The 26161-nt window shown below is 41.2% G+C and overlaps 2 protein-coding genes across 6 annotated transcripts in view; one reads left to right on the forward strand and one right to left on the reverse strand.

Annotated features, from left to right (window-relative positions):
* RNFT2 (ring finger protein, transmembrane 2) overlaps positions 1-19166 on the reverse strand; it is a 30779-nt gene extending 11613 nt beyond the window's left edge. The window contains exons 1-8 of one of the 5 annotated variants that reach the window (XM_075167251.1): positions 19104-19165; positions 18371-18558; positions 15946-16158; positions 15666-15724; positions 12332-12810; positions 11100-11176; positions 9449-9549; positions 6676-6829 (exon numbers count right to left, since the gene is read on the reverse strand). In XM_075167251.1, the coding sequence (XP_075023352.1) occupies positions 6676-6829; positions 9449-9549; positions 11100-11176; positions 12332-12810; positions 15666-15712 (858 nt within the window). In that variant the 5' untranslated portion in view covers positions 15713-15724; positions 15946-16158; positions 18371-18558; positions 19104-19165. Of the gene's footprint in view, positions 1-6675; positions 6830-9448; positions 9550-11099; positions 11177-12331; positions 12811-15665; positions 16159-18370; positions 18559-18929 lie in introns of all 5 variants that reach the window. The other 4 variants (XM_075167250.1, XM_075167247.1, XM_075167246.1 and 1 more) reach the window with 4 other exon arrangements.
* Positions 19167-19215: 49 nt separating this feature from the next.
* SPRING1 (SREBF pathway regulator in golgi 1) lies at positions 19216-25885 on the forward strand. The gene is made up of 5 exons (XM_075167252.1): positions 19216-19572; positions 20196-20352; positions 21639-21790; positions 22306-22419; positions 23468-25885. The coding sequence occupies exons 1-5, from the start codon at positions 19462-19464 to the stop codon at positions 23549-23551; spliced, it is 618 nt and encodes a 205-aa protein (XP_075023353.1). The 5' UTR covers positions 19216-19461; the 3' UTR covers positions 23552-25885.
* Positions 25886-26161: the final 276 nt, after the last annotated feature.

Below are 26161 nucleotides of genomic sequence, written 5' to 3' on the forward strand. Positions count from 1 at the left end.
AGACTTTTTATAAAGCACTTAATTTTACAGATCACATTACCATTAAAAGCTAAACCACTGACTTCAGTTTGCAGCTGTACATGGCTTTTCTAGAATCACATAAGAATTATTTGGCAAAGAAAAGGACGGAATTTAATTCTCCAGTGTAGCATTCAACTTTAACTTGTAGAACACACTTCTTCCAATGGTCTCTTTGTTCTCTATGCACTTTCCAGTTTCTACAACAGCTTCTTTCAATACCTCACCTTGCTTCATCCATGGGGCACAGTATACACTGGTGATGGATGGAAGAAGTCTTACAGAAAAATAACACGGAATCACATAATTAAAAATTGAATCACAATATATACACACCAAAGGAGACAAATCACAGCTGCAGAAGTAATGCTAATTCCCACATAGCCTAACCAAGCACTGACTTTGTGGTCTCTTTTGACATAAGGCTTTGCATAAGTGTGCATGTGTGTCTCCACAGAAGGAAACAGAAAGACATGCTAAGGTTTTACACAGCGGAATTAAAATGGGATGTAAGAGAAGTGAGAGAAGTTGCAATGAGGCAACTGTAAGTTGTGATTAGCACTCAAGGGAAGTTCCAAGTCTCACTTGTTCTGCTGCCAGCAGCATTAGGACATATTCTGAAACAGGAAGATGCTAGAAAAAACTTTTGAAACCTGCTGGCAATTTGGATCAGAGGAGAGCAGGCTCTGCTGAGATTTCAGGTCATATTGCCAATACAAGAAAGTGTTGGGTAGGAGCAGTAAACAGGATCGTGGCACAGAGGATGCTGGTGAAAATCCATGCAAGACTAATGAGGAGTAATTCCAAGGTGGGACTAGAGGGGAAAATGAGTTTTTTTGTTAGTGCACCGCACTTACGAAAGTCACATCTTGGATATCTTAAACTGGAAAGTTAAACTTGGAAGGCACTGAAGAGCAATGATTCCTTTAAAAAGTTTAGTAGCAGTGACTTTCCAAGTGTTAAGGAGAGGGACAGAAAAGAGTCCCAGTTCCTCAGTACCTAGTCTTATGCTTTAGTGAGTCTTTTTCTTTTATAAGTAATAAATCCCACATTTCTGGCTCTGTGTGGGACATCACATCTGTCCCAGGCTCCAATAGGTAAAGTCTTTGCAGAACCATCATGTAGTTCCTACGGTTCTAGAGGATCAAAGCTCAGATTGTTGTCCAAGAAGAGTGAATCTATTTCTGAGTGAGTTCCCCCAAATAGCATCCAAGATCATCAAGGAGAGCGTAAGGAGGGGATAGGCTACACCTATCTGGGAAACTCCCCTTTAGCCACGCTACTGTGCATATCGCACAGTACAAGAAAGCACAGACAAGGAACAGGAAGATCTTTACCTGGATATTTTTTGTAATACATCATCTATGTGCCCGCTCCCAGTGCTTGTTTTAATGCCTCTGTATTTTTTGATCAGCATCTAGAAGACTCAAACGCTCCAAGAGACCCTGTTTTTCTCAGGATGAAAAAAAATGTGCACAAACTTCACATTAAATGATTGATAAATATCTGGTCTGATGAAAGAGAGGCTGCAGGGACATGAGAAGGCCTGCTGCCATCACAATAACAATTAACACAACTTCCCTCTGGCACCTTCTCTCCTAATGTGAGCCTTCTGGAAGAGGCTGTGGCCTAGAGAAAGTGCTTTGGCAGCAGCAAACTGCTCTGGCTTGACTTCTTTTCCCCAATGCAGAAGGATGGACTTTGCTCTATGTCACGGGTTGTTCTACATGAATGCCTAGTGCAAAAAAAGCTTGTTGCTCAAGGAGCATAAAACTTCTGTGCATGCAAGTCATTTGTGCAACTAGTCATGTGATGGAGGAATGGTCAGTCTGACCAGTGAGAAAGGCTGGGCACTAGGATTTTGGACATGGTATCCCATGGAGCTGAGCTCTGACACAAGATGGGTGCAGGTTGTAGAACAATTCTAATCATTATAAGGTAAGTGCTCATTTTCCTTATGATAATTGTTTAATTATACATGGCTGTGCATAGGGACAGAAACAGGTGGTGACATGATAACGAAAGCAACTGTGGACATGCTTGTGCTCCATTAGAACACGGAAGAGCACTGGTGCTACTCAAAACCAAGTCTTACTAGCTTCAGACTCACAGAATACACAGTTATGACAGACCAGCTGACACAGTAATACGTTGACTTAAGATAGTTTGCTTCAGCTGAATGATCCAAAGCATACTACTTCATGAAAAAGACATTCTGATATTTCTTTCATGTCCAAGGTGCAGCTTCAGAAAGAATATGGAAAGCTTAATGTGTCAGTTCACATGGCAGAGCTGTAACCATCTATACTAGGAAACATGGTATGCACCTGAAAAAGGTATCTGGTCCAAAGTCCAAGTACAAAACTGTGTAAAGAATGGCTGCCACACACAGGTCAAGTTTTCTCGAACCAGATTTGATGAGATGGTACTTTAAAAAAAAAAACCCCAAACAAAAAACTCCCAAAAAGCACCAAAAAAGCCAACCAAACAAAACCCCCCCCCCAAGCAAATATTTTCAAAGATGTAGTGAGGCGTCCACAGTGCTAGTGTGGACTAGTATCTTGCCCCTGACACCATTTGAAAAGCATAAAGAAAAAACTTCACATGAGTAATGCCAGTCTTGCCACAAAAAACTCATTTGCAATGTCTAGATCCAGCTTTCAAACAAAACTGACAAGTATTTATTGAATAGTAATTTCATGTTATGTTTTCAACAAACAAATGTTAGTGTTTTCCTTTTGAATTTTCAATCTTCTGGAAATGCAGCCCCTTGTAACTTAGCTGCAATTCTGTATTGAGCATGCAAAGAAAATTCTTACTTAAGGCCTTTCTCATATACCAGCCATTAAGACCATTAGAAAAAAATGTGTCCTTGGTACCTTTCTCCCCTATAGATATATATATTCTTTTATATATATATAACAACTTGGGATACCAGACTCTTTTGGTTTGGTTTTCTTTCTCCTCCCTTCCCCCGATCGTGCTTCACTCCATTCTCCAGGATATCAGCTTAGATTGCTGACAACAGCATGAGGAGGGGATGGGAGACTTGCAGGCACCTGGGATTTCCTAAACGAAATCTTTGGCAACTGTGTCTTTTATTTATTTCCTTATTTTTAATTCCACCCCCCTCAAGCTGTCATTCCTTAGCAGTGAAAATGAAAAGCTGCCATTTATGTGCATACAACAATGGAGGCCTCTGCAGGCCACATGGCTCCTGCAGTTTAATTTACTTTAATTCATTTTATATTGAACCAAATGATCTTATTTGCCTTTTTTAATGGAGAGCCTTCAGCATGCAGGGTGGGAGCCAAGCCCCCCTTCCAAAGAAATTATGAGCCCAGCTGCTATTAAAACTTGTACTCAGCTTGATGTGCCCATCACAGCTCATGGGGGAGGTAGGGACATCTTCAGCCACAGGTATGCTCCTTCTCCCACGAACTCCCACCGATTGTAGAGGTGTAAGATTGGAGTCTGATGTTGGGGTTACCTTCCGTTTTCTGCTTTTCTCCCCTATTTGCAAGCTCTTCTTTCCCTGCCTTCCAGCTTGATTGTAATCTCCCAGCCTCTCTTGATACCTCTTTTTGCTGGACTGGTTTGGAACCTGGGAAAGTCTGGGATTATTTTGTCAAATTTTCAATCTTCCCTCATTCTTTAGAGGCGTTGCTTGCAGAGATATTCCATTTCTGAGATATTCAAGCTTGGAGAACTCTGGCTAGTTGTACCCCCATAATATGGCAGTCTTCGTGCTTCACGCACTCATCATGTTTACTGTTCTCTGTATTCAGATTGCAAAGACAAACTTCTTTTTCTGCCTTTCAATTTTAGCTTGCCTTTTCTCAGTTATTAAAGCATGACTGATGCTATAAATCCAAGATGGTTCTTGATGTCATCTTAAACCAAATGCTGCCCTTCCTGTGATGGGGCCATACCAGGAATACATGACCCAGGTACCTTATACTGGGAGAACTGAGTGCTCCAGCCCAAATTTTTCATGTGTTCACTGTCAAAATGAAAAGATGCATCTGAAGTAAGCAGAGTTTAGTACTATTCACTATTTCCATTAGTGATCTTGATGGAACAAAGTAGGCTTATCAAATTTGCAGTTGAGACTAAACTGGGAAAGGCTGTAAACGCACTGGAAAAAAGGATTAAAATCCAAACTTATCTTGACATACTGGAGAAATGGTCTGGAAAACACGGAGGACTGAAGACAGTCCAGAAGAGAATAATAAGATCCGGAATGAATGATCTCTGAGAAAAGACTCAAAAAATTGGTGTTATTCAGTGTACAGAGAAGACTGAGGGGAGATATGAAGACACTGATGTGTAAAAGAAGAGAATCTGATCTTGCTCCAATCACAATGGATTTGGAGAGGTAAGAGACTTAAAAGAAGGACATTCAGAGGAAATGCCTCGTACTAGAAAGGCTATGCAAGCACTAGCGAAAACCACATAGTATTCAGAGAAGACTAGAATCTCAAGGAGCAGCATGAAAAGCCAGACTAGCTTTGGAAGTGGCTTTGAACTTCCAAAATGAGGAAAATCTGAAGGGCCCGCTCAGAGGTTGAGCGCAGAATCATCACAGTCCCGGATATGCCATCCATGGGCCAGTTTTATCATCTATTACTGACTGCCAGCAAGAAGGTACTGCAAAGAAGCTCAAGATTAAATACCTCTACCCCATTCACAGCTGTGCTGAACTCTACCCCTGACAGTGCAGCAATCTCCACTTCAGGCCCTGTATTATGGGGGGCTAGAGGCTGCTGTTCTGACTAGTAATATCAGTAGAGAAATTCTCAGTATATATATTGAAAAAATCTTCTAGCTCTACTCTGTGAATTTAATTTATATTTCTCCAGCAGCTTGCTACCTGCTACCATTAAGTGACAGCCATCCAGAAGCTCATAAACTACAAGCTAGGCTGCAAGCAGAAACACTACTACAAGCACATGGGGAAGAAGAGAATAACTGTTTCTGGCAAGTATTAAGATAGCAAATAACTTGATAAGAATTTGGTCAAAGTTAATGTGCCTAAGTGCAATAGAACTGTTCTAACTCAGAAAAAGCTTACATTTAAAAAAACTCATCTGAAAAATAAGATATGTAGCATTGAGCTGGCCTGTAGAAGTAAGCTGGGTCATCAGGCTCAGGGAAAGAGCTCAGCTATGTGGTTACCAATTACAATTTCTATGGCATCCTGGGGTTCTCTTGGAGCTCTCCCATCCCACTTTGATCTTGCTTAATTTGTTACACCAGATCTCATCCCTGGTTGGCTTAATGGATGCAGTGTAGAGAGGGGGATAAAAATAAATCCAGATCCATAGTGGTAGGTAACAGCAGTCTCAGATGTCAAGGGACAGTGAGACCATCAACAACATCCTAAGACAAAAAGGGACTTAAAAAAAGTGAGAAATATTGCTATCCAGAAAAAGGTATTAAAAATGAAGCATCTGTGCTCTGAGTCATTATAGGCCCTTGACAGATGTGATCTTACCAGCCTCCCACTGTAGCTGCAAATAAAGACCCCTTCTCTTTCTTCTCTCCCGACAAGGATTAATGAGTACTTGGGATAGCTCTCAGACAAGCAAGCAAAGGCTGTGAACCTTTTCCAACACTGCAATTTATCTTGGGAAGACTATTCACATCACTTTTCCCTCCCTCCCCAGGCTGGATTATGCTCTGACCTAGCACATTAATCTCCCAAAATAAAATAATAATAATAGAAGAAGAAGGAAAAAAAAAGAGCTGGACAATTGCCAGAAATAAATTAATAACCATCTCAAATAGCCCTGCTGTGCAGGAACAAACTGCTCAACTCCCCTGCCACCCATGTCATTTGTAAGCAAAACTATTCCCAGTTTAGAAATCCTCTTAAGTGCCCTGTCTGAGACTTTCAGCGATTAATGATAATATCTTGCATCTATATAGTGCCTTTCATCCCAACAGCTGCCAGAAAGTTTCTTTACCAAATGCAAATAATACACATCATTGTTACATTTGCCACTGAAATGTAGACACTGCTAAGTGGAGGTAGGGGCAGCATGACAGATCTGAAAGAGTAAAAAAATATGAAAAGGTATTTCAAGAAAGATAATATAGTGAGAGTTTCAAAAGATAGGTCTAGTTAACATATGATTTTATAAACATTTAAGTATGTTAACCATTTAGTTAAAATATTTCTTCACCCATGGTTAGAACTGGCGCTGTTTTTTGTGGCATCAGTAGCTTCAATTTAATACTGTTACTTCTTTGACCGAAGCGGAAAGCCAAAGAGACAAGTACTCGCAATTTGTTTCCATTAAATGAAGAGATTTATGCTTCAGAAATATCTATTTACAGAGATTACTCAGAAAAGAAGACTTACAACAAAGTCAACCAGAAAAGCAGTTATCTTACTGCTAGTACCTATTCCTCCTTAAGCAATGCTTACTGCTCTCTGGACTGTATTTTCTTGCTGGCATTACCAAACCCTTGCTCAGGTCTGCGATGGCTCAAAAACCAAAACTCCTTACCCAGGTGACTTTCTACCATAGTTTTATCAGAGATTTTATTATTTTTATCCTTCCACCCATACTTCATGCCGCAAACATGTTGTAAAGGTATCAGATTATCAAAGACAAACATCCGAATATCAAGAAGAAAAGAGATTCTTACCTTTGACTTGACAGCTAGGATGATCTTAGGCAGGGCAACAATTAGGCATTTCAGTGCGATGGTGAGGTACTTCAGTACAAAGTCTGCGATCCCCACAATCCACATCAGGTCGAAGAAGTCTAGCCTCTCAAGGTTGGGTTTCAGAAATATAAGGCTGAAAGGCATGACAACAAGGCTCAAATACCAATGAGGAGAACCTCACTTAAGTTTCTTGATACCAGCTGTATCCACTGCTGGCCACAGAATGTCTAGAAACTCCACTGAACTTCAGTGAAGTTCTCAAGGGCAATAGGAATAAGACATGCAAATTAGTCCCATGGTTCCTCTGGGCCTCTTGACTTGTTCTTGCCCATTTCTACTGAAGTCAGCAGGTTTGCCCACTATCAGAAAACAGGACCCAAAAGTACAAAATCTGTTTTGGAAGACTGGATTACAGGTTATGGGGATTGCACACTGTTATGCCTTTGATGTAATGACAGTGCCTTTAGTCCACAGGCTTGCTCTATCAGATCTGATAGTAAAAGCTTATCTTTGGAAGTCCAAGTCATCAGAAGTTATGATTCCTTGGGGAAGCCATGGCCAAGTCAAGACTGCTGTATCTTGCTCCTTGTGGCTTGCCACAGGTGGAACTACTGCAGGGGCAGCAGTCTCTAAAGGTACTTGTGCATGTGAAACAAACCGGTGACAAAGGAAGCATTGTATTAGACCTGGCAGAAAGGTCAGAACTTCAGGTGTGTCATGCTCTGACAGTGGCTTGCCACTGTCTGAAGCAGACCAAGAGACAGGCTGTGTTAATTAGCAACTCTTACCTGAGCCAGAGATCCAAAAAGGTAGTGCCCCTTACATAATGTTATTGACTGGGCTGAACATTTGCTCTTTAAAGAAGGGGAGTCTAGGACAGCAGAACTTCATATAGCAATGGGCAAAAGCTACTGACCTGAGCAGCAATGAGGACTGGACCCTACTCACACTGAAAAAACAGGATTCCTCTTCAGAATATTTACCTACTAAAGCCTCATGGTAGAAAGCAAAAACTTAACAGAAAAAAATGCAAAAGTAAAATAACCAACCCAGAATGAAAAGCCTGAACATGAATTTAAAATACTCACAACATTGGCACAGCACAACAGGTAAAATTACACCCTAAAAACAGAAACAGAATCAGAGACTTTACTACTATTCATGCACTAGAAACAAGCGAAAAGTAAATAAATCAGGAAATGAAAAATAAGCCAGAAAGGAATAAAACCAGAGCAGCTATTTCTAATTTCACAGGCCTGCCTCAGGAATAGTCACAGGTCCCCACACAGCAAGCAATAGATATGCTAGCCCAAGCATGACACAGCAGGCACCACTATAACACTCACAGGAAAAGGGCTTTTCAGTTAAGCTGTTGCCCAGTCTGTTCACTGTTAGTAAACTACACCTTGAACAGTGTGTAGGATGGCCCAAATTTGCTGCAACCCTTTTATTTTAGATGATCCACCTTTTATTTTAAACTAGTCCCATTCATGCTTTTAACCTTAACCATCTTCTTGGAGACACACAGTTTCCCTGTGGTGCAAACAAATTTCCTCTTAATGCTTTCAACACCTTTCTGCTATACCTGTTTCTTCTCTTCCATTCCCTCCCGCAAGCCCCTATACAGAGTATCCTATGACTTGCCATCTCTCATTTGGACTCACACGTACAAGCCTTCTCATCTCTCCCCCTTTCTAGAAGCATTTACATACACAGCTTTCCAACGATCAGACCCAAATATATTAGGGGCAATTCCAAAGGACACCAAGTTGTGGGCAGATCTTAACTCTTCCACTGCATAGACAGTATTGGTGGGAAGAAGCAGGGAAGCAATGAAATAAATGACAGAAAAAACATACTCAAGAGCCATCTAGCCATAACCCAACTGATGCATGTTACACACATTGTATTTTCAGTCTGAAGTTCTAAGTCCCCCTCAGTGGGACAAATAAAATTTTCATTGGGAAGATAATTCATACGGTTTTAGCTACTAATATCAAAACTACTTTCTCAAGTAACTAAGTTTGATATTGCTCCGTTTCTTCCTATTTACTCTACTAACATCACCTTGCTTAAGTTCTGTATCTTTGCTTCCTATCTGCCATTTAATCCCTGCTTTATTATAAGCAGGGATAGTACCGAACCAAATCCATGGGTACTAACTTTTCTGTATTTGAGAACTGCTTTAGTCAGAATTTGAGGCTATCTTAATTACCCCAGATCCAAATGCCTCCAAGCCCTGAGGACTCTGAAGTAAAACACTACTATTTCATCTCCAGTTTATCTTCTGTAATAGACTCAAAGCTTGATAGACAGAACAGAAAACATGACTGGAAGAGGAAAATTAGGGGGTCGATTTCTTATCTGCTTCCAGCACCTGCTCTTTATGTTCAGTCACAACAGTCAAAATGAAAATTCAGAAGTCCCACTATAAAAAAATATCCACCCTGCTTCGATACATAGGAAAATTGCAAGTGTATGTGTTTCAAGCAGCAACACTGTAGTGTATCATCACACCCTAGCCCATTTAGACCCTGGTTATGTCACTTATTGATAGGAGCATAGTCCACTGGTAGACGCGACACACACATTCTTTTCCTCCATTGAAAGGTATTACAAAGATGTAACAAAGACAGCAGATACCTTAAGTATGCACACTTCCTCCCAAAGTGTGGAGAAAAGTGGGCTTCCCTTTTTTCCTCCCTGGCAATTATCACCTGCTTCCATCATGTACAATGTAAATTTTGCCCACCTGTTGTACAGCTGCTGAGAGCTGAACGTGTAAAGCAAGTACAAGGTGTTTCCAGTGAGAAAGGCCAGGATCCAGAAGACAACCAACACTGATCTCTTCTCCTGAGCAAGAAAAAGAAGCAGAGAAGATAAATTCAAAGTCTCAAGGGTTGCGCTGAGCCTTCGACTGCTGAAAAATGCAAGACTAAAGCAGGGGACACAAATATGCAACTAAGTGTTCAGTAATTAGTTTATTTACATAGGACTAAGACTCAGAAATAGGCTGCTAGGTAAAGACATATAAACACAAGCAGAAATGGCTCTCACTCACCTAACCTTTTCAAATAAAGCAACTTCAGAGAAATTAATGGTGAAAATGACAGCCTTACTTGCAGAACACAGTTTTCAAAGTTGGGATCTTTCTTGGGACATCTAAATTCTCCTGATATTTAAAATGACAAGCAGGTTAAAAAAAAGTCAGTTCCATATATTGTACTATAATTCTGAGCTGCCACCTCTCTGGAATGACACTTCATGAAAGGGGTGTTTTACAAACAGATCCAAAGTCACTTATAAGAAGGCTTAGCTAAATGAAATATAACATAACCCATCACTCCGTGCAGTAGATATGAATGTTATCTGAATGCATGGAGGTTTTAGAACACGCGTTTTTGATTGAAGAAATAATTAAAGGTCAAAAGAAGTACAAATTTTGCATTTCAAAAGACAAGGAACATTACAGACAGAAGCTGGATGGCAGAAGACCTTGTTCTGGGTCTTGGCCCAGTGTAATTCTGGAGAGTAAATTTTACTCCTGGGAGGAAAAAAAAAACCAGCATTTTTCTTGTGAGCTGATTTATTAGGAAAATAGCTCTTTGTAGCTATTCAACAGCCAGGGATGTTAGGTTGAGATTTAAAGCAGGCAGATTAATGGGCACACTGCTGGAAAGACAGAGGTGCAAAGTGCAAGGCAATAGCAATCTATTACATGATTGTGCAATTTATCTGTTCATTCAGCATTGTATCACATTTATTCCACTGCTGCTGGTAGATATAAGTATACGCTTGTGCCACCCATGTCATTTTTACAAAAAAGCAATTCTAGTCTTGTGCTTTTAGTGCTGTTGAAGTATTCTGCTGACACTGAAGATTGTAAGACCTGAAAAGATTTGCTGCTTTCTTTATATTCTAAGCATATTATCAATGGAACATTATAAAGATACTAACAAGCAATACATCTACAAAATCCTTCAGCTGAACATCTCAAAACATTATCTAAATGCTAATAAATTAAAACTCATCATTAACTAGTGAAAGAGATTTCAGCACCTCTGCTGTACATAACGGGGAAAGGCGCAGAGAAGTGCTTGAAGATGCACTGCCAGTCAGTGGCAGAATCAGAATCAGATTACAATATCCCTGACTTTTCCTCTCTTCGTTTTACTATGCCACACTTTCACAAAAGAGCAAGATGGAAACTGTGCGACAGCATCAATGGGGAGAAGTAGGAAGAGGAATAGAGGATTACAGCATAGTACTCTTATTCTGACAGATCTGTATCCATATAATGGCATTCATCCCTGCACTGCAGAAGAAGGTTCAACATAGACATTGTTTTGTATACAAAGAGCAATGTTGCTTGGGAACATAAGAGAGTAAGATGCTGTACTCACCTTCAGAGCAACCTGTTCTCGGAGTGTTGAGTTGGCATATGCGAATGTGCTGGCCATACCAATGCACACAGCAATCCCTGCAGGGAAAGACACTGTCAAAGTATATAAGACTGAGTAGGAGGATCTTCAGTCCTAAGCCATTTGATGTCAGCATCTCAAGCTTAGAAGAAAATTTATTGGGTGATATTCTGGATGCACTGGGAATTAAAATATATAGGTGACTAAAACAGGGCAGTCTGGACTCTCTATGAGTTCAAATTCAAGCTAAATGAAAATGAAGCTACTGCAGTGGCCTCTTGCCACTCAGGCCAATACAAACACTCTCTCTCCTAATGTCAGGTTCTGTGCTGAAGGAGAACAGAAGTGTTGCAAGTTGTGGCTGCATTGTGCAAACAGAACACAGCTAGATGACAGCATTACATAGCAGTTCAGCAGCTCATGGAGGACAGGGCACACTATCAAAACCATACAGGATACCAGGTCCAAAGAGCAAGATGCTGCAGATGTGAATCAATACCTGTTCTTGGGAATACTGGCAGAGCTGTAAGTGGACTAAACTCACGCATTATCGGCTTCCCTGGGATAATAATCTCAGTGTACTACTCCCAGAATGAGTAAGGATCCTCAGGCATGCCACGCATACAATTTTGTAGTAAGAGAAGGATTAGATGAATAGATTTTACATGACCACTGAGGGGCTGAAAAACTCAGGTACCATTAAAGAAACCTGGATAGACATAATTTTTAGAGAACTCTGAAGATCAGGACTGCAATGTGTAACTGCTGATGCTGTTTGGCTTGATTTCCCAACTACCATCCTTCTAGCCATACAAGTGTCCCATCCCTCTGAGCCCTTCTGGGCTACACGAAAGCCTTTGCTGATCACCAATGTAAACTCTCCCCATCTCTCCTAAAGAGAAGTCTGAGGGAGAAGCCTTGGTAACATCCTCAGCCCCTACAGGAATGTCAGGGAGAGATTAGGAAAAGGTACAGAACTGATCTCCTACAGGTCAGGACAGGAAACAGATGGGACTGACACAGATGAAAACAGCTTGGACTGAAAGCAGGATGAATTTATCAAATGCATTATCCCATGCATTTGAATATGACCTCTTCATGCTAGACTATCTCTAGACACTGTCATGTGGGTAAATGTATCAGACACCACAGCATGATAAAGCTTCCTAACTACCTTCTAATACACTTACAATCCAAAAAGGATAGATGCTTACCAAGCTTATGCTGGAAACAAACTTTAGCCAGGAGGATCAAGATGAAGGGAAGTCCCTTCTGCAGCCAACCGATCACAGCTTTTAACTCTGAAAGAGCTGGGGCTGGAGTTCCAGCTTGTTCGTCACTGCCTTCCTCAGCATGCCCGTGGCGGTCCCCTCCTGCCATGTGCAGTAAGGATGAGCCCCGGTGATGGCCATGGTGGAAATGGTGGGACGATTGCCGGGGGTGAAATGAGGCTCCTTCTGTACGACTGGTCCCTTCCTCCCTTGGGGCTGGCATCTGAATGAATACTTCCCCACCTCCTGCTGAAGAGCCCAGAACCAAACCTGACTGGAACGGCGTGGCTGTGATGGTGCCCGACGAGATACCTGCCAGGCCTGAGAACAGCTGTTGCGGTGAGGAAGCTTCAGCCTTCAGACTTTCAAAAACTCCACTTTCATCCACGCTGGTTTCAGAACTGACTGTTTGGCTCCGGTTTCTGCAGTGGACGGAGATTAGAGAAAAGTGATTAAAGAAAAATGAGTGCCACAAAACTTCTCAGTCTTTTAGCCCCATCCTGACTGTAGTTATTTAAGAGTTCCTCATGCACTATCAGAATACATAGGTCTCCAAATGACAGATGTTTTTCACTCTATTTGCTGTTGGAAAGTCACAGTTGCAGAACTAGAGGCCAGTAATCAGACTCCTAAGATAAGATCAGAGTAATTCTAAAGAACTGATCGAAATGCACCAGTTCCTTCATCTAAGGAACAGAGCTCTCAAACACCCCCTTTACTTTTCGACAAACCAAAGAAATAATCCATCTGATACCAAATTCAACATCTTCTATAATGATTTTAATATTTAAAGAAAAATATTTTTATATTAATATTAATAAAAATATACTAACATTAATAAAATATATTAATATTAATAAAATATTAATATAGAACAGCCATGTAACTTTACACAGTGGAACCAAGACAGGTCATATTATATACAATCAAATTAATCAAGCTAACTCAAAGAAATGACCTACCCCCAAAATCCGTCTTTATTTAGGGATGATCGCTACTTGCCTACAGATGAATAACACAAACAAGAGACAGAGGCAACTGGGGAAGAGAAGCATTGAGAGCTACTTGTGTGTCCCTGACCCAACAAATATTGTAAGTGAAGGATGCACTCATGGGTAAAGAGAAATTGTTTTATTTTTATATTCTCGGCCAATTGGACATGGATGTACCCAAATTACCGGGCACTGGACAGAATTAGATTTTGCATTGATTCTTTCCTGAGCTTGTTGGATTATAGCTGGATTCCAGAAAGAAAGTCTTAAATATCTTCATCCTAATACCAAAAGAAAATATGCTTTCTTTGCCTGAACTCAGTGCTGTGATACTGAAATGAATACATGTAAAGTTTAGATGACAGGGAACAATACAGGTAACAAGCAGAACAATCATTAGGCAGTAAACACTTGGCAGACAGCAAATACCTCTATAACTTGCAAAAGGAGAGTAAAGAATAAATAAAGCTCAGCAAGAGGCAAAGCCTACAAATAAGAGCTTCAGTCTCTCTTGATTTTAATCCTTGGAGATCTCTAACTTTAGAAACAGTGGTCACAAGCTAAGACAGCACATGCAGGCACATACAGGGCCCTTAACCCTCTCTCTCCTATGGGTTCAAAAGCCTCCCCAGGCATTTTACAAGGCACAGAGCACTGCCTTTCATCTCACTCTGGAGATAGCTTCAAACCTCTCAGGACATACCTTCCCACTAAGTAAACTCCTAATAAGGTTTTTTATAGCTACACCCCATTCCCAATGTCTCTCCACAGGCTCCAGCAAGGAAGCAAGTCGACAAGATATTGCATACCTCTTCTTGGTTCCAAATATTCATCAACCAGATCTTAATTTTACACCTTTACACATTACAATTCAGTGATGTATACACAAGACAGGGACATACTGTGACAGTACTTTGTCTGGGAACATAACAAACAAATTGGGTGGAACCCAGTGTTACAGATAAAGACACAAGTATTGTTTGGAACAATACTACCGGGATACATGACTATGCTTTCAGCGGGAAGGGATTAATCAGGGACATACTTAAAAACAAATAAACAAGGATGGAATTGTGAGTCTGCTGAAGTTAACAGAAACGAAGACCAGTGGCAACAGCGTTTCATTCTACAGTAAGAAAACCTGCAGCCTATGTTACTGACAATACGTATTTACCCTGTCAAAAAACAGAAGCATTTATAAAAACCAATTGACATTACTCTGCTTATCTTTTGCACTGAATAATAGACACCTACTCTGAATATATTTTAACCACTCAAACAGATCCCAAAGTGCTTTACAAGTTTGTACAGACTCAGAGAGCTCATATTGCAGATGAGAGGACCCATAAAACCTCTTATGTGCCTCTCAAGCCCCAGGCTTGCCTGCTGATATAAAACCCACAGACTGCACTGAGGCTTGGGCAGCATCATGCAGAAAAAGTTGAAGATGGCTTTCTTCTCCCCTGAAATTAAAAATGGTACCATGCTAGAAGTGGTCATGACATCAAGCTTCACCTCTGCCTGCAAAACCACTAATACTTAGTGACTGCTTGTGATCACGATCTTTCACTTACAATCTCAGCTCAGCCAGAGCAATGAAATTCGTTAGTTCCATCTTTGTCTTAGAGTAATTAGATTAGTTTCTTCTTTAGAAAAAAAAAAAAAGAGTCAAGCTCTAACCCTGGGAAAGCACAAGGGAATATTTAGTACCAGAACAACAACTGTGGCAAGCCTCCCTTGCTGATGTTATAATTACAGAAGTGAATCAGAGGTATTCTACTTCTAAATATTCACATACATGAAGCTAGACACAGATTCTGGGATGAGGTAAAGGATCACCCAAAATCTTTACAAAATACTAAGTCATAGTAGTTGGGAGCTTCAGACCAGCAGGCTTTTAAAATGTCTTAATAACAGAAGTATAAATAGCCTCTGTTCATACAGATTGATCCTTTCAGATTGATAGCACTCAGGATCCCCACAGGACTGCGCCACGAATCACTCTTCTAGAGCTCCAAAACGTCCTGCCTATGCTAAGCCAACTGTCTCCATATGTGCCATACCGGATCATGACACCTGAACCACTGTGGTTGGTAGCAGTCAATAACTGACATGAAGGAGAAAAGTAAATCTGTCTCTAAACTTGAGCAGAAAGCCTGGCCACACTACATGTATATGCCTTTCTCACTTTTGAGATTTCATCTTCTAAAACACACCATGCACTTAAATTAGAAAATTCCCCTCTGGAGAGGAAAATGGAGGAAAAAAAAAGGAAAAAGATTTACCTTTCAGGAGGAACGTTGTCAGTGTTGCTGCTATGCCGTCTCTGCATTTTCCTCAAAACCTTAAAACACAACACGCTCAACATTAACGTTGCAGGTCAGCAATTCCCAGTGTGACTGCTAACAAAGGCCCACAGAGTCAAAGGGTTGTGAAACCCATTCAGCTAGTGACATGGCTAGCATAAATCATTTGCTTCTCTGAAAGAGCACCTCAAGCTTGCATTTGTTGCTTAGTACATTTGCGAAGAAACAACTTTAAACTGGCAAATGGAAGCACACATACACAGGTCTCCAAGCAGGGCAGGAACTAATCAGATCCCCTTTTGCAGTATGTGGCAGTCACAGGGAGTATACAGCTGTGTGATGACATGTTCTGATAAAGAATTTGAGGACAACTAACAGAGTAGCTCTTGATGTGACATGTGAATCGACATACGCTCTCTGGAAATGAAATCCCTTCTTCCTCTTCTGAAGAAACTTGCTTTGTAAAGCAAAACTGAGAAGGAGGAAAAAAAGAAAACGTATAAACATTTTTTATGAAAAAATACAATCAGGTGATGACAATATTCTTTTAAATAAGCAACCCATTCCTTTTAAACCACAAAAATGCCATTAGCAAACTCTGCACAATGGTCATAAATAATATGCACAAATGCAAAAGATCACATGTTCCTGCTCCACTCATTCTGGAATTGTCAGCATAAATAAAGCAAGGTCTGGAGTGGGAAAAGGCATTGAAATTGTATTAACTTCAGGAACTTTTTCTAGAACAAGGAGAGAAGTTCTTTATTTAGTTATTTAAATCTCTGCTTTCAAGTGTCTAATTCTAAGGGAACAACCTCAAACACATTACATGTTTTAAAAATAAAGTTAATTCAAAAGCAAAGAAGAATACAGAATCATCATCATCACCAAGGCACAGCAGAGAACCTGGCAAATAGTCTTACACTGCTTAATGTTATATTAGTTACATAAAACCTGAGGAATGGGCTGTTTTTGCAAGTGATTTGTCCAGGTTCCCACAGGCATTTCATAGAAGATTTAGAGAGACATCCTTTAAATATTGTAGTCTGATCCTACTCAGCCCTAGACTACGATAGCTACTGAATAAAATGTAAAAGGTTCTTTTGAATATCAAAAGCTGTAACATTATTTATAACATTTCATACTGCATGAATATATGTAAATAAACGTGTAGCCCTATATCTGTATTCTGTAAAGGCACAACAGCTCTGAGAACATTTCTTAGCTGTCTGTAAGCAGATGTATGGAAGCTGAGAAGTAGAAAATACAGAATATTTATTTTTTCCCCTGTATTTTCACCTTTTCATTCATATTCTTTACTTTCAGTGGCCCACTAGCCCATGCAAAATTGCATTAAATTCAAATTTTATCCCTTAATAAAGCCCAAATCATGCAGTTCACAGTGCATAAACAGATAGTTGTATTTACCACGTACACCTGCAGTAAAAGTACATGTAGTTTGCCTAGCCCTGAAGATAAGTTACAAAACAGTGAAAGAAGAAAGGGTATTTCAGTTAAATCACATAGCTAACTGAATTGAATTTGTAACAAGATGAGGAAAAAGAATGCTAACATTTACAAAAAAGAGAAAGACTCTTGGTTTGTAACATCCAGAACCCCATCAAGTGGGCTGAACTGAGACAACACTGGATTTGAGTCATCACTGACAGAGAATACAGAGGTTTTAATATGAGATGCCAACTTTGGACATGCCCTTGACAGTTAATATAAATACACACATATCTATGTAAATAAAACTTGGCATAATCATATATGGCAGGAAAAACACAGCTTTTAACACATTTTATGGAGAGGATGCAGGAAGCCATCATGAGTACCAGAAATCTAATTCTAACCAAAGTTTTCTGATACCCTAAGTTACCAACATTCTTTTAACTACGAATTTTGATCTTGTGACTCCCAGCAGTTTTTTAATTTCTAGCTATACGTTTCAATTTGGTTTGTGTTTTCAGGGCCAAAATTCGTTTTATAAGGATCTGTAAGTTTTATACAGTAAAAAATACATATTAAAGTCTTTTTTCCAGATTTTAAAGCTGCATTTGTAGTAAGAACACTTAGTACTCCAGGAATCTTTCATGCTTTCCCTGCAGGAAATGTTATTTAATCCTAACATGACAGTATATCTGTCGACTTAATATATAATATTATCCTCTTTTTAACCAAAACAGTAATTAAGACATGATGAAAAGGCCAAGACAGGCTGACCTATGCAGGCAGAGCTGTCCTACCTGTGAACAACTTTGGGGCCACTGCTTGTAAAGAAATCTGTCCATCTTCCCATGCTACAAGCTGAGAGCTAGAGTCAGTGTGGAGATAACTCTGAAACTTGCAAGATCTTTCACTCGCTTCTAGACCATTAGAAGTCTACTAGATTGTAATGTGGGGTGAAATCATGTTCCAAAATGACATGCAGCTCTACGGGGAGACACTTTTTCTTTTGGCATCAGCCATGAAGGGGACAGTGACATGAATGCTAAGTACTGAAGACACAGGACTTCAGGAGATGTAATCATCTGGTCTGCCCAGAGTCCTACAGATTTAAGATGAGATAGAATTTAAAAGGACTTTGTTCCAAAAGGCACTCAGCTTCAATACTGATTGGTCCTGCCTTTTCCGGATTAGGGGTTTTCATCTTGCAAGACTTTGACATTTTTTAACAGTACCTGAACAACAGGTTTAACCAGAGGTGCAAGGTGCCACAGTGGGACAGAGGGAAGCTCAAGAGGGTGCAGACATCTCATACATGGAGTCCTTCAGATAATCCAAGATGGTCCAAATTTCAAACTCATCACAGGTCTTTCAAGCTGGATGATTATAAGGCACCTGGATCACAGGGCTCAAACAGGCGCATCTGTAAGAAGCACATGCACAGAGTCATTTTCACTGTAGCACAGTGAGTTTCACCTCTCCATCTCCTTGAGAAAGACAGAGAGGAGCAGGAACCCTTGCTGCTTCGACCCCTGCATGCATGCATGATCCAAAAAGGCCGTTTTCCTCTAGGATTGGCACCTGCAGCCTTGCTCACTGCACACAGGCACTCCCTGGGCGCCTGCTGGGCTGTACTCTGCCTTCGTTGTGTATACAAACACACACACACACACACACACACGTGTGTAATAAAGAAATATATACATAAATGGATTTATATATACACGCACATATATACAGATATCTGTCTATAAATACAGTTACATACATACACACATATATATGTATACACACAGAGAGACATAGGTGAGGCCTTTTTTTTTCCAGTTAGGTCGGGGAAGAAGATTCCCGCCGCAGTACGCGGCTAAATGCCCCAGCGAGGGCGGGAGCAAGCCGGGTCTAGGGAGCAGCAAGCCCGGCCCGGCCCGGCCCGGCCCAGCCCAGGAGGCCGCAGCTCCCCGTACCTACCCGTGCGGGCCGCGGTGACGGGCACCGCCCTCGCCCGGCGCGGCCGCACCCCCTCAGCGCACGCACATCCGTGGCTCCCGCCTCCTCCGCCCCGCGGCCGGCGGAAGCGCTTGGGCCGCGCTCCCGGGGAGGGAGGCCGGGGCCGGTGGCAGCGCCTGGGGCAGCCGCGCCGAGGCTCTCCGTCGGGCGCAGCCCGCGCTAGCTCCGTCCGCCCCTCCCTGCGCCGGAGCCGGTGATGCCGGTCCCGGATCAGCGCTGCCCCCGCCGTTCCTCTCCCTCCCTGCGGCGGGCGAGCGCGGCGGCGGGGGGCTGAGGGCCCAGCCCGCGGCCCCGGGGCCGGGCCGCCCGCCGCACCGCCATGGTACCCTGGGGAGCGGTGCTGTGGCGGCGGCTGCTGAGGAAGCGCTGGGTCCTCGGCGTCGTCTTCGGGCTCTCCCTCGTCTACTTCCTCACCAGCACCTTCAAGCAGGTCAGTGCCCTCCCCGGAGCCCCCGTCCCGCTGGCGGGACATGCGGACCCGGTCCCGGCACACTGCGGGGTGGATTAAAACATGCCTTATCCCAGGGTAACTTTTGTTCTTCAAGTGCCGTCACTGAACTCCTGGGATATGTTGCCCGAAGAATTACATCATAATCATTAAATAAAGACAAGAGTTACAAAAAGTCATGTCTGATACTGTATTTGACAGCAATAGTGTTTTGAACCAAAACTGGGGGAAAAAAAATCTCGAAGGGACTTGATTATTCTGTTGTAATATCCCTTGTGAACTGTAATTCCACTAGCAAAGAACTTACAAAAGAGAAATATGTGTACCTATGGTTATTTAATATAATATATGATACTTTCATGGCTGTAACCGAATTCGGCTGTGTTAGCTGATCCTGAGGTGAACTCACATACGCCCGTTTTACTGGATTACGTTGCTTTCATGCTGTGTATAGCAAAAAGTAAGCTATTGCAAGTAATATGGTGCTTACTCCATTGACAACTGAATTTACAACTACTAGGCATTTTTAGTTGTGGAAAAAGCACGTGGATTGGAATGGCAGAAGGAACATGTATGTTTGGTTGCATTGCTGTCTTTCCTTGCAGGAAGAAAGGTCAGTGAGAGATCGGAATCTCCTCCAAGTGCAAGAGCATGAGCAGCCGATCATGTGGAAGGTGAAGTTCAGTTCAGGAAACAGCAGTCAGCTGAGTAACCAGTGCAGGAATTCTGTGCAGGGGAAGCTCCTCATTACAGATGAACTGGGTATACTTGATACTAAGAATTTATTCTGCGTATTGCAGTGTTGAATGCTGCTTTGCCTGTCTGATTGTTTATGGCACTTCCAAGTAACAACTACTCTTTATTAAGGCATTCTTCCTGCGGAACCTCAGCTGTTGGCATTTTATCCTCAGACTGGATGAATTTTGCTGTGGCTGCAGACACTCCTGATCTGACTCTGTGCTCAGCGGGCTTGGGTCCAGCTGGACTCAGCTCAGGCATGGTACCTTAGGAGTGTGGCTGTACTGCTTCCAGGACCACCTTAGATTCAAAGAACTCCAGCTGCCTTTGCACAGAACTCAAACATTGAGTCCTGCTCAATTTAGTGTGGTTGCTTGCAGAGCTATTTGTATCTCCCTGCAGTGTATTCCTACTGTTGGGTATGTTAGGGAGAGCAATTGGGGAAACCTGATTGGCCTTCTATGAAGGCAGCTCAAGACTGGTATAATTAGTGCTCAGTCACAGTTAACAAGTTCATCTTACCCTTGTAAACCCAAGGATATCTCTTGCAGGTTCTCAAATTAACCACTTGTTTTAAGTGTATGGAGCCCTTCCTGCCATGCATATATGCTTCCCCAGTGTGCTTGTTGCTCAGGCACTGGACCTTTCTTGACCAGAAATCAAGGCTGTAGAAAAAACACTACATTTCTCTGTGCTTTGCATCAATATTAAATGTAGCACTGCCTGAATTATGCTTACCGCTGATTCACTAAGGTCTCTAAAATCACGGATATCTTTCACAGTCTAACACTGTGGTAGTACAGTTTCTGTAGGGACATACACTATAGTTCTATAGGATTCAACAATGGATATTGCAGCTATCCTGCATCGGTAAATCTAAGTCCCTTCATACTGAACTATAAAGAGTGTTATCCAGACATAGACCAGTTGAAAGAATATAGGTCATAGTTTTCTCCAGTACAATCATCACCAATCATCTTTCCCCTTCCAATCACAACAATGAATTATGCCAAAAAGAAATCAGAACTTAAATATTCTACATTTAAAGACTCATACTGTGTATACAGCATATTAGAGAAGGTACAGAATAGTTGTACAAATAACACCAGGTTGTAGTAAAACTCAGCTCTATGTCCAAGTGTTATTTCAAAGAATTGCTAGTTAGGACTTAAGCCAAATTGAGGGGAATCATAATCTACTAAATGATAAATAAACCTGTTCTTAAGTGATGTGATACTTACTATAGCATGTCTATAGAACGTACAAAGGAGTACGGCTTGCCAGTTGTTACTACTGTTTTTGTTTTTCAGGCTACATCTGTGAGAGGAAGGACCTACTGGTAAATGGCTGTTGCAATGTCAATGTGCCCAGTACAAAGCTGTACAGCTGTGACAGCTGCCTTCCCAATGGCTGCTGCAGTGTGTACGAGTACTGTGTTTCCTGTTGCCTGCAGCCCAACAAGGTGCATAGACTTTCTCCTCCTTTTCAGGTGTTTTCAGGTTCCTCTGTGGCTAAAAGTGCTTGTTTGTGAGGAGCTTTTCCCTTAGAGGGGACAGTTCCTTTTCTTGGAAGGATGAGGAAAGCCTGCAAGGACCATATTGCAAGCTATAAATAAAGCTTTAAAAAGTTCTATCCTTCCCACCTTTGAGAGGAGATACTGGGAGCCTTGCAAAATGTTTCAACTTCAGGGGAATTGCATTTGCTGAAGGGAAATGACTGCAGAAAAGCTATTCGAGCCAGTGTCAGTTTTGCAATTAGTACTTCGCTGTATTCTGTTAGGTTCTCTAGATTCTCTTCCTACTGCTGGGGTTCCGTGATGCGTTAACCTTTCAGTGCTTGCTAGAAATTCTAAATGGAGTTCCTTACTATTCCTCTGATACTTGAGCTGTGTAGGTTAAGGTGGGCTTTGATTAATCCTTGTTGAAGTCCAGTATTTGTGTTTTTTTGTTTTGTCTTCTTTTTTGCTAACCACTTCAGCAACATCTTCTGGAACGTTTCTTGAACCGGGCAGCTATTGCTTTCCAAAACCTCTTCATGGCAGTGGAAGATCGCTTTGAATTGTGTCTGGCAAAATGTAGGACTTCATCACAGGTAAGACACAAGTACATGGCCAGGGCTCAAAAATGGAAAAAGGTGGCCTTGGAAAATGGGGCTTGGTCCTATGAATGGCTGGTCTGTTGTGCTTGTATGCACACAGGCATTTTCATAAACGCTGAAGCTATGGCTGAGAGCTAATCTGAAGGCAATCCTCTGATTTTTAAGGTGAAATAGTAACATCAGCAGTAAATGAAGGGCAAAGTGCATATTTAGAGCAGGATGAGTTGTACTCTCTCTTTAGAAAAGAGGTACTTAACTAAAAAGAGAGTAGCTGAGTTCAATGATCAGTGAAGATCTCAGATGAGTTCTGGGGAAGATCTCGTAAGGATGAGAACAGTGAGAGTTGTTCCCAGTAGCTTCAGAATGCTATTTACTTTATGGTACATTTTTAGACTTACAATATGCTGACAATCATCTGCATAGTAATTCAAAAAGTATGTTGTAATTTTTTTGCTTTTTAAGAACAGAGGTGAACTTCTGTTACCCACGTGATTTTATTAGAAGTTTTGGTCTAAGCAAGCATTGGCCCTCTTAGAAAGTGCTGTTGGAGATGTCATGCAACTTGATTATTTAATATAGCAATAGGGATGGATTGCAAACAAAGGACATAGTTCCAAATGTCTCCAAAGTTGTTTTTTCTTTTTTTACCCATATTATCTGAACTCTAGCTTTATCAAGAAAAATGCACACATCTCAAGTAGCAACTTTCATTATGCCTTGCTTGCTTAGGACATTTGAAGATACTGCCTAAGATATGTTTTTTTTTTTTTTTTTAAATATTGAATCTGTTCCCACCTACTTGGGTAGTCTCCTGAAAAGGCGGTTCTGGGTATGGTTCAACGTTAATAATATAATATAATATAGTAACTGTCCTTTATATGTTGGGAGTGCAGTGTTGTTTGACTCCAAATGATACTCTAATGTGTAGAAGATTTTGGGAAATTTTTTGCGTACGTATAAATGCTCTCGGTTTTTGCCCTCAGTGAAGGGATGTATTGTTTCAATATGTGTGTATTGTTAAAGCTTCTTCTTTTCCTGACAGAGCGTGCAGCATGAAAACACCTATAGAGATCCAATTGCAAAATACTGCTATGGTGAATATCCCCCAGAGCTTCTCCCTGTTTGAAAGCTGCATGATCTAAGCAACAAAGGGAAGCAACTGGAGACTAGAATCCAAAAGAGCAAGACAACAGCTGCTGCTTTACAGGAGCCTCAGTGTAAATGGCTTATGTTGTTTCTGGGGACAAACCCAGAGGTGTACAGTGTAAGCGAGGGACCTAAGTTCTTGGGGATTGAATCTTGCTTTCTTCAGTTTGTTATGCACCTGCTTTAGAGTACTAGATGCTAGTGCTGTACTAGAGTACTAGTTCATTCTTTGAATACTTCCTCTAAATTTCAGGATGCATGGAGTTGATCTAGGCTATAAAACATCATAGGAAAAATATCTAATGTAGCTTTGCAGCTGTACATGGAGGTTCAATTGTGTCTCTGCAGTCCAGAGACTTTCCAGAGTGACAGTAATAATTGGAGGACTTTTGCTTTTAGAGGGTAAAGCATGCCTGTTGTGCTTCTCTCTCTGGAGCACTTCTTGACATGCATGGTGTACGCTACATATGTAATAATGAATTATTTATTCATTTTATATGGATTACTAGCTGAAAGTATTGATGCTTTGCATAGGTAGTTGTTGATGCCTTTCAGTCCCTGTTTTGTTATGTCAGGTAGAAAGGATATTTTAGATCCTGTCTAAAATTGGTTGGTTTTTTTCCTCCTTAGTCTAAAGGAATTGTATTGGGATTTGTCACTATAGTGCTTATGTTCCTCTTAGTGAGTTTAAAGCATTCAGAACTCCAATGGAGTTGTTATTCTGTCAAAGTCCCATAGCACGAGAGAAGAGCAGGGATCTGCCTAGGATGGGATGTTTATTGTCTGTAAACGCTTTCCTTGTTACTCTGCAACAGTTTCCTCAAAGAGGAGTCTTAGTCTTGTAAACAGCTCTCTGCTAGTCCACTTTCTGACAGGGAACACTGAAGATTTGTTTGTTTGAACTTGTTCAGGCCTTGGTAATTCAAATGTACTTCGCTCCTGGTTGTGCAGGAGGCAAAAGGGTGGAGTTGTTCTAGGATTTCAGTTTAATGATGTCCTTGTGCCTGAAGGAATTAGAATGTCAGAACATGGCACAAGCCCTCCTCTGAGGACAACTGTATTGCATGAGTTCAGTTCAACAGTCATGATATTTTTGACTTGCTGTTTGACATACTTGCTACTCTGGAATTTTGGTCTGATCAGAATGGCACTAGAACAGGGTTGGTTCTCCCACAACTTCTCCTAGCTCTGTAAAGTTGCAATTTAAATTGTCTCCCTCTTAAGGCCACTCAACACAGAAAAGATGCATAGAGAACCTGTAAAATGCTGACTAAATTTGTGCTCCCCTTGGAAGTCACTGCGTAAAGTCCAAGTGCTAGACAAAATTGGGCTGTTCTTTTCTATATACAGATCCTCCTTTCTCTTGTTTTTACCCCATCCATCTCCTCCATGATTTTGACTTTGTATATGCTTATTTAAACTGATACTTCCTATTCCCTGACAGAAATAAAACAATCTACAGAGGCTTTTTAAAGAGAAAACAACAAAAAAACCCAAACAAAACAAAATCCAAAAAACGACCACCAAGCACAGTGGTGGAGTGGTGCAAAAGATCTGTAGAATGCTATTGCAATTACATGTGATATAAACAAGAAATAGTGTTACCAGCCATCTGATAAAATCCACTTGCATTGTTTTCATTGTTCTTTCCCAGAAGTCATCAAGTGAGATAATGGTTCTGTCAGCAGATTCTCTTGAAAATCTTGTTTCTCCAAAAGCTGAAAAGCTTTAGCGTTAGCAGTTTATCCAGCTGAAAGTCTGTCTCCCCTTTGCTGCCATCCTATGGCAACTTGCTGCAGCAGACAGTGATATAGTGTGAAGATGCAGTGTGAAATGCTGTCTTCAGAGGGTAGCAGAGGTTACTTCTCTTTTCAGTGTTAAACGGATTCTTCACCCCTGTTCCAGCACTTCATAACTGTTTTCCTCAGGGAAGGGCATCAGGTTGGTCTATTATATCATTCCTGCTGAGATGTATTCCAGCACTTCATGTTTTTGCACCATGACTGCTGAGATCAAGATACTGATGGCTTGCTCTTGCTTTCTTTTTCAACTTGGTGTTAATTCCTTAGCAGGTGATACCACTGCTTGAAGCAGTAATTGTAAGAAATCATAAGAACCAACCTAATTCAGACAACATTAGTGGGAATTCCTGGCCCCCTTATCTTCTAGAAAAACAGGATGCGATCGGAAGTGCATTGTGACCATTGTCTGTTCAATGGGACAGAAACGGCATCCTCCCTCCCTGGTTGTTGAGCTGTTCAACTAGTGTCTATACTGTATGTTAAATCATTAAAAAATTATCTGTGTTCCAAAATACTGCCTGTTCTCATGTCTTTGCTTGAACTACAAGGCAACTGTACCAAAATGTAAGTTTGAAGAATGCAGTGGAACAGAGAGGGACACTACCTTGAATATGTGTAATAAAGGCAAGCAAGTAGAGGCAAACAGGAAATCTGTTTCATTTCAATCTGAGAAAAGAGCATGCTTCTCTGAATGGTGCACAGAAAGATCTGGCCCTTTGCAAAAGTGGATTGAACAGGGAGAGGAATGCAAATGATTGCTTCATGTTGTGAAGATATGGTGAGATGTC

This window comes from Calonectris borealis, chromosome 18, assembly GCF_964195595.1.
Source record: "Calonectris borealis chromosome 18, bCalBor7.hap1.2, whole genome shotgun sequence".
In the NCBI taxonomy this organism is placed as follows: Eukaryota; Metazoa; Chordata; class Aves; order Procellariiformes; family Procellariidae; genus Calonectris; species Calonectris borealis.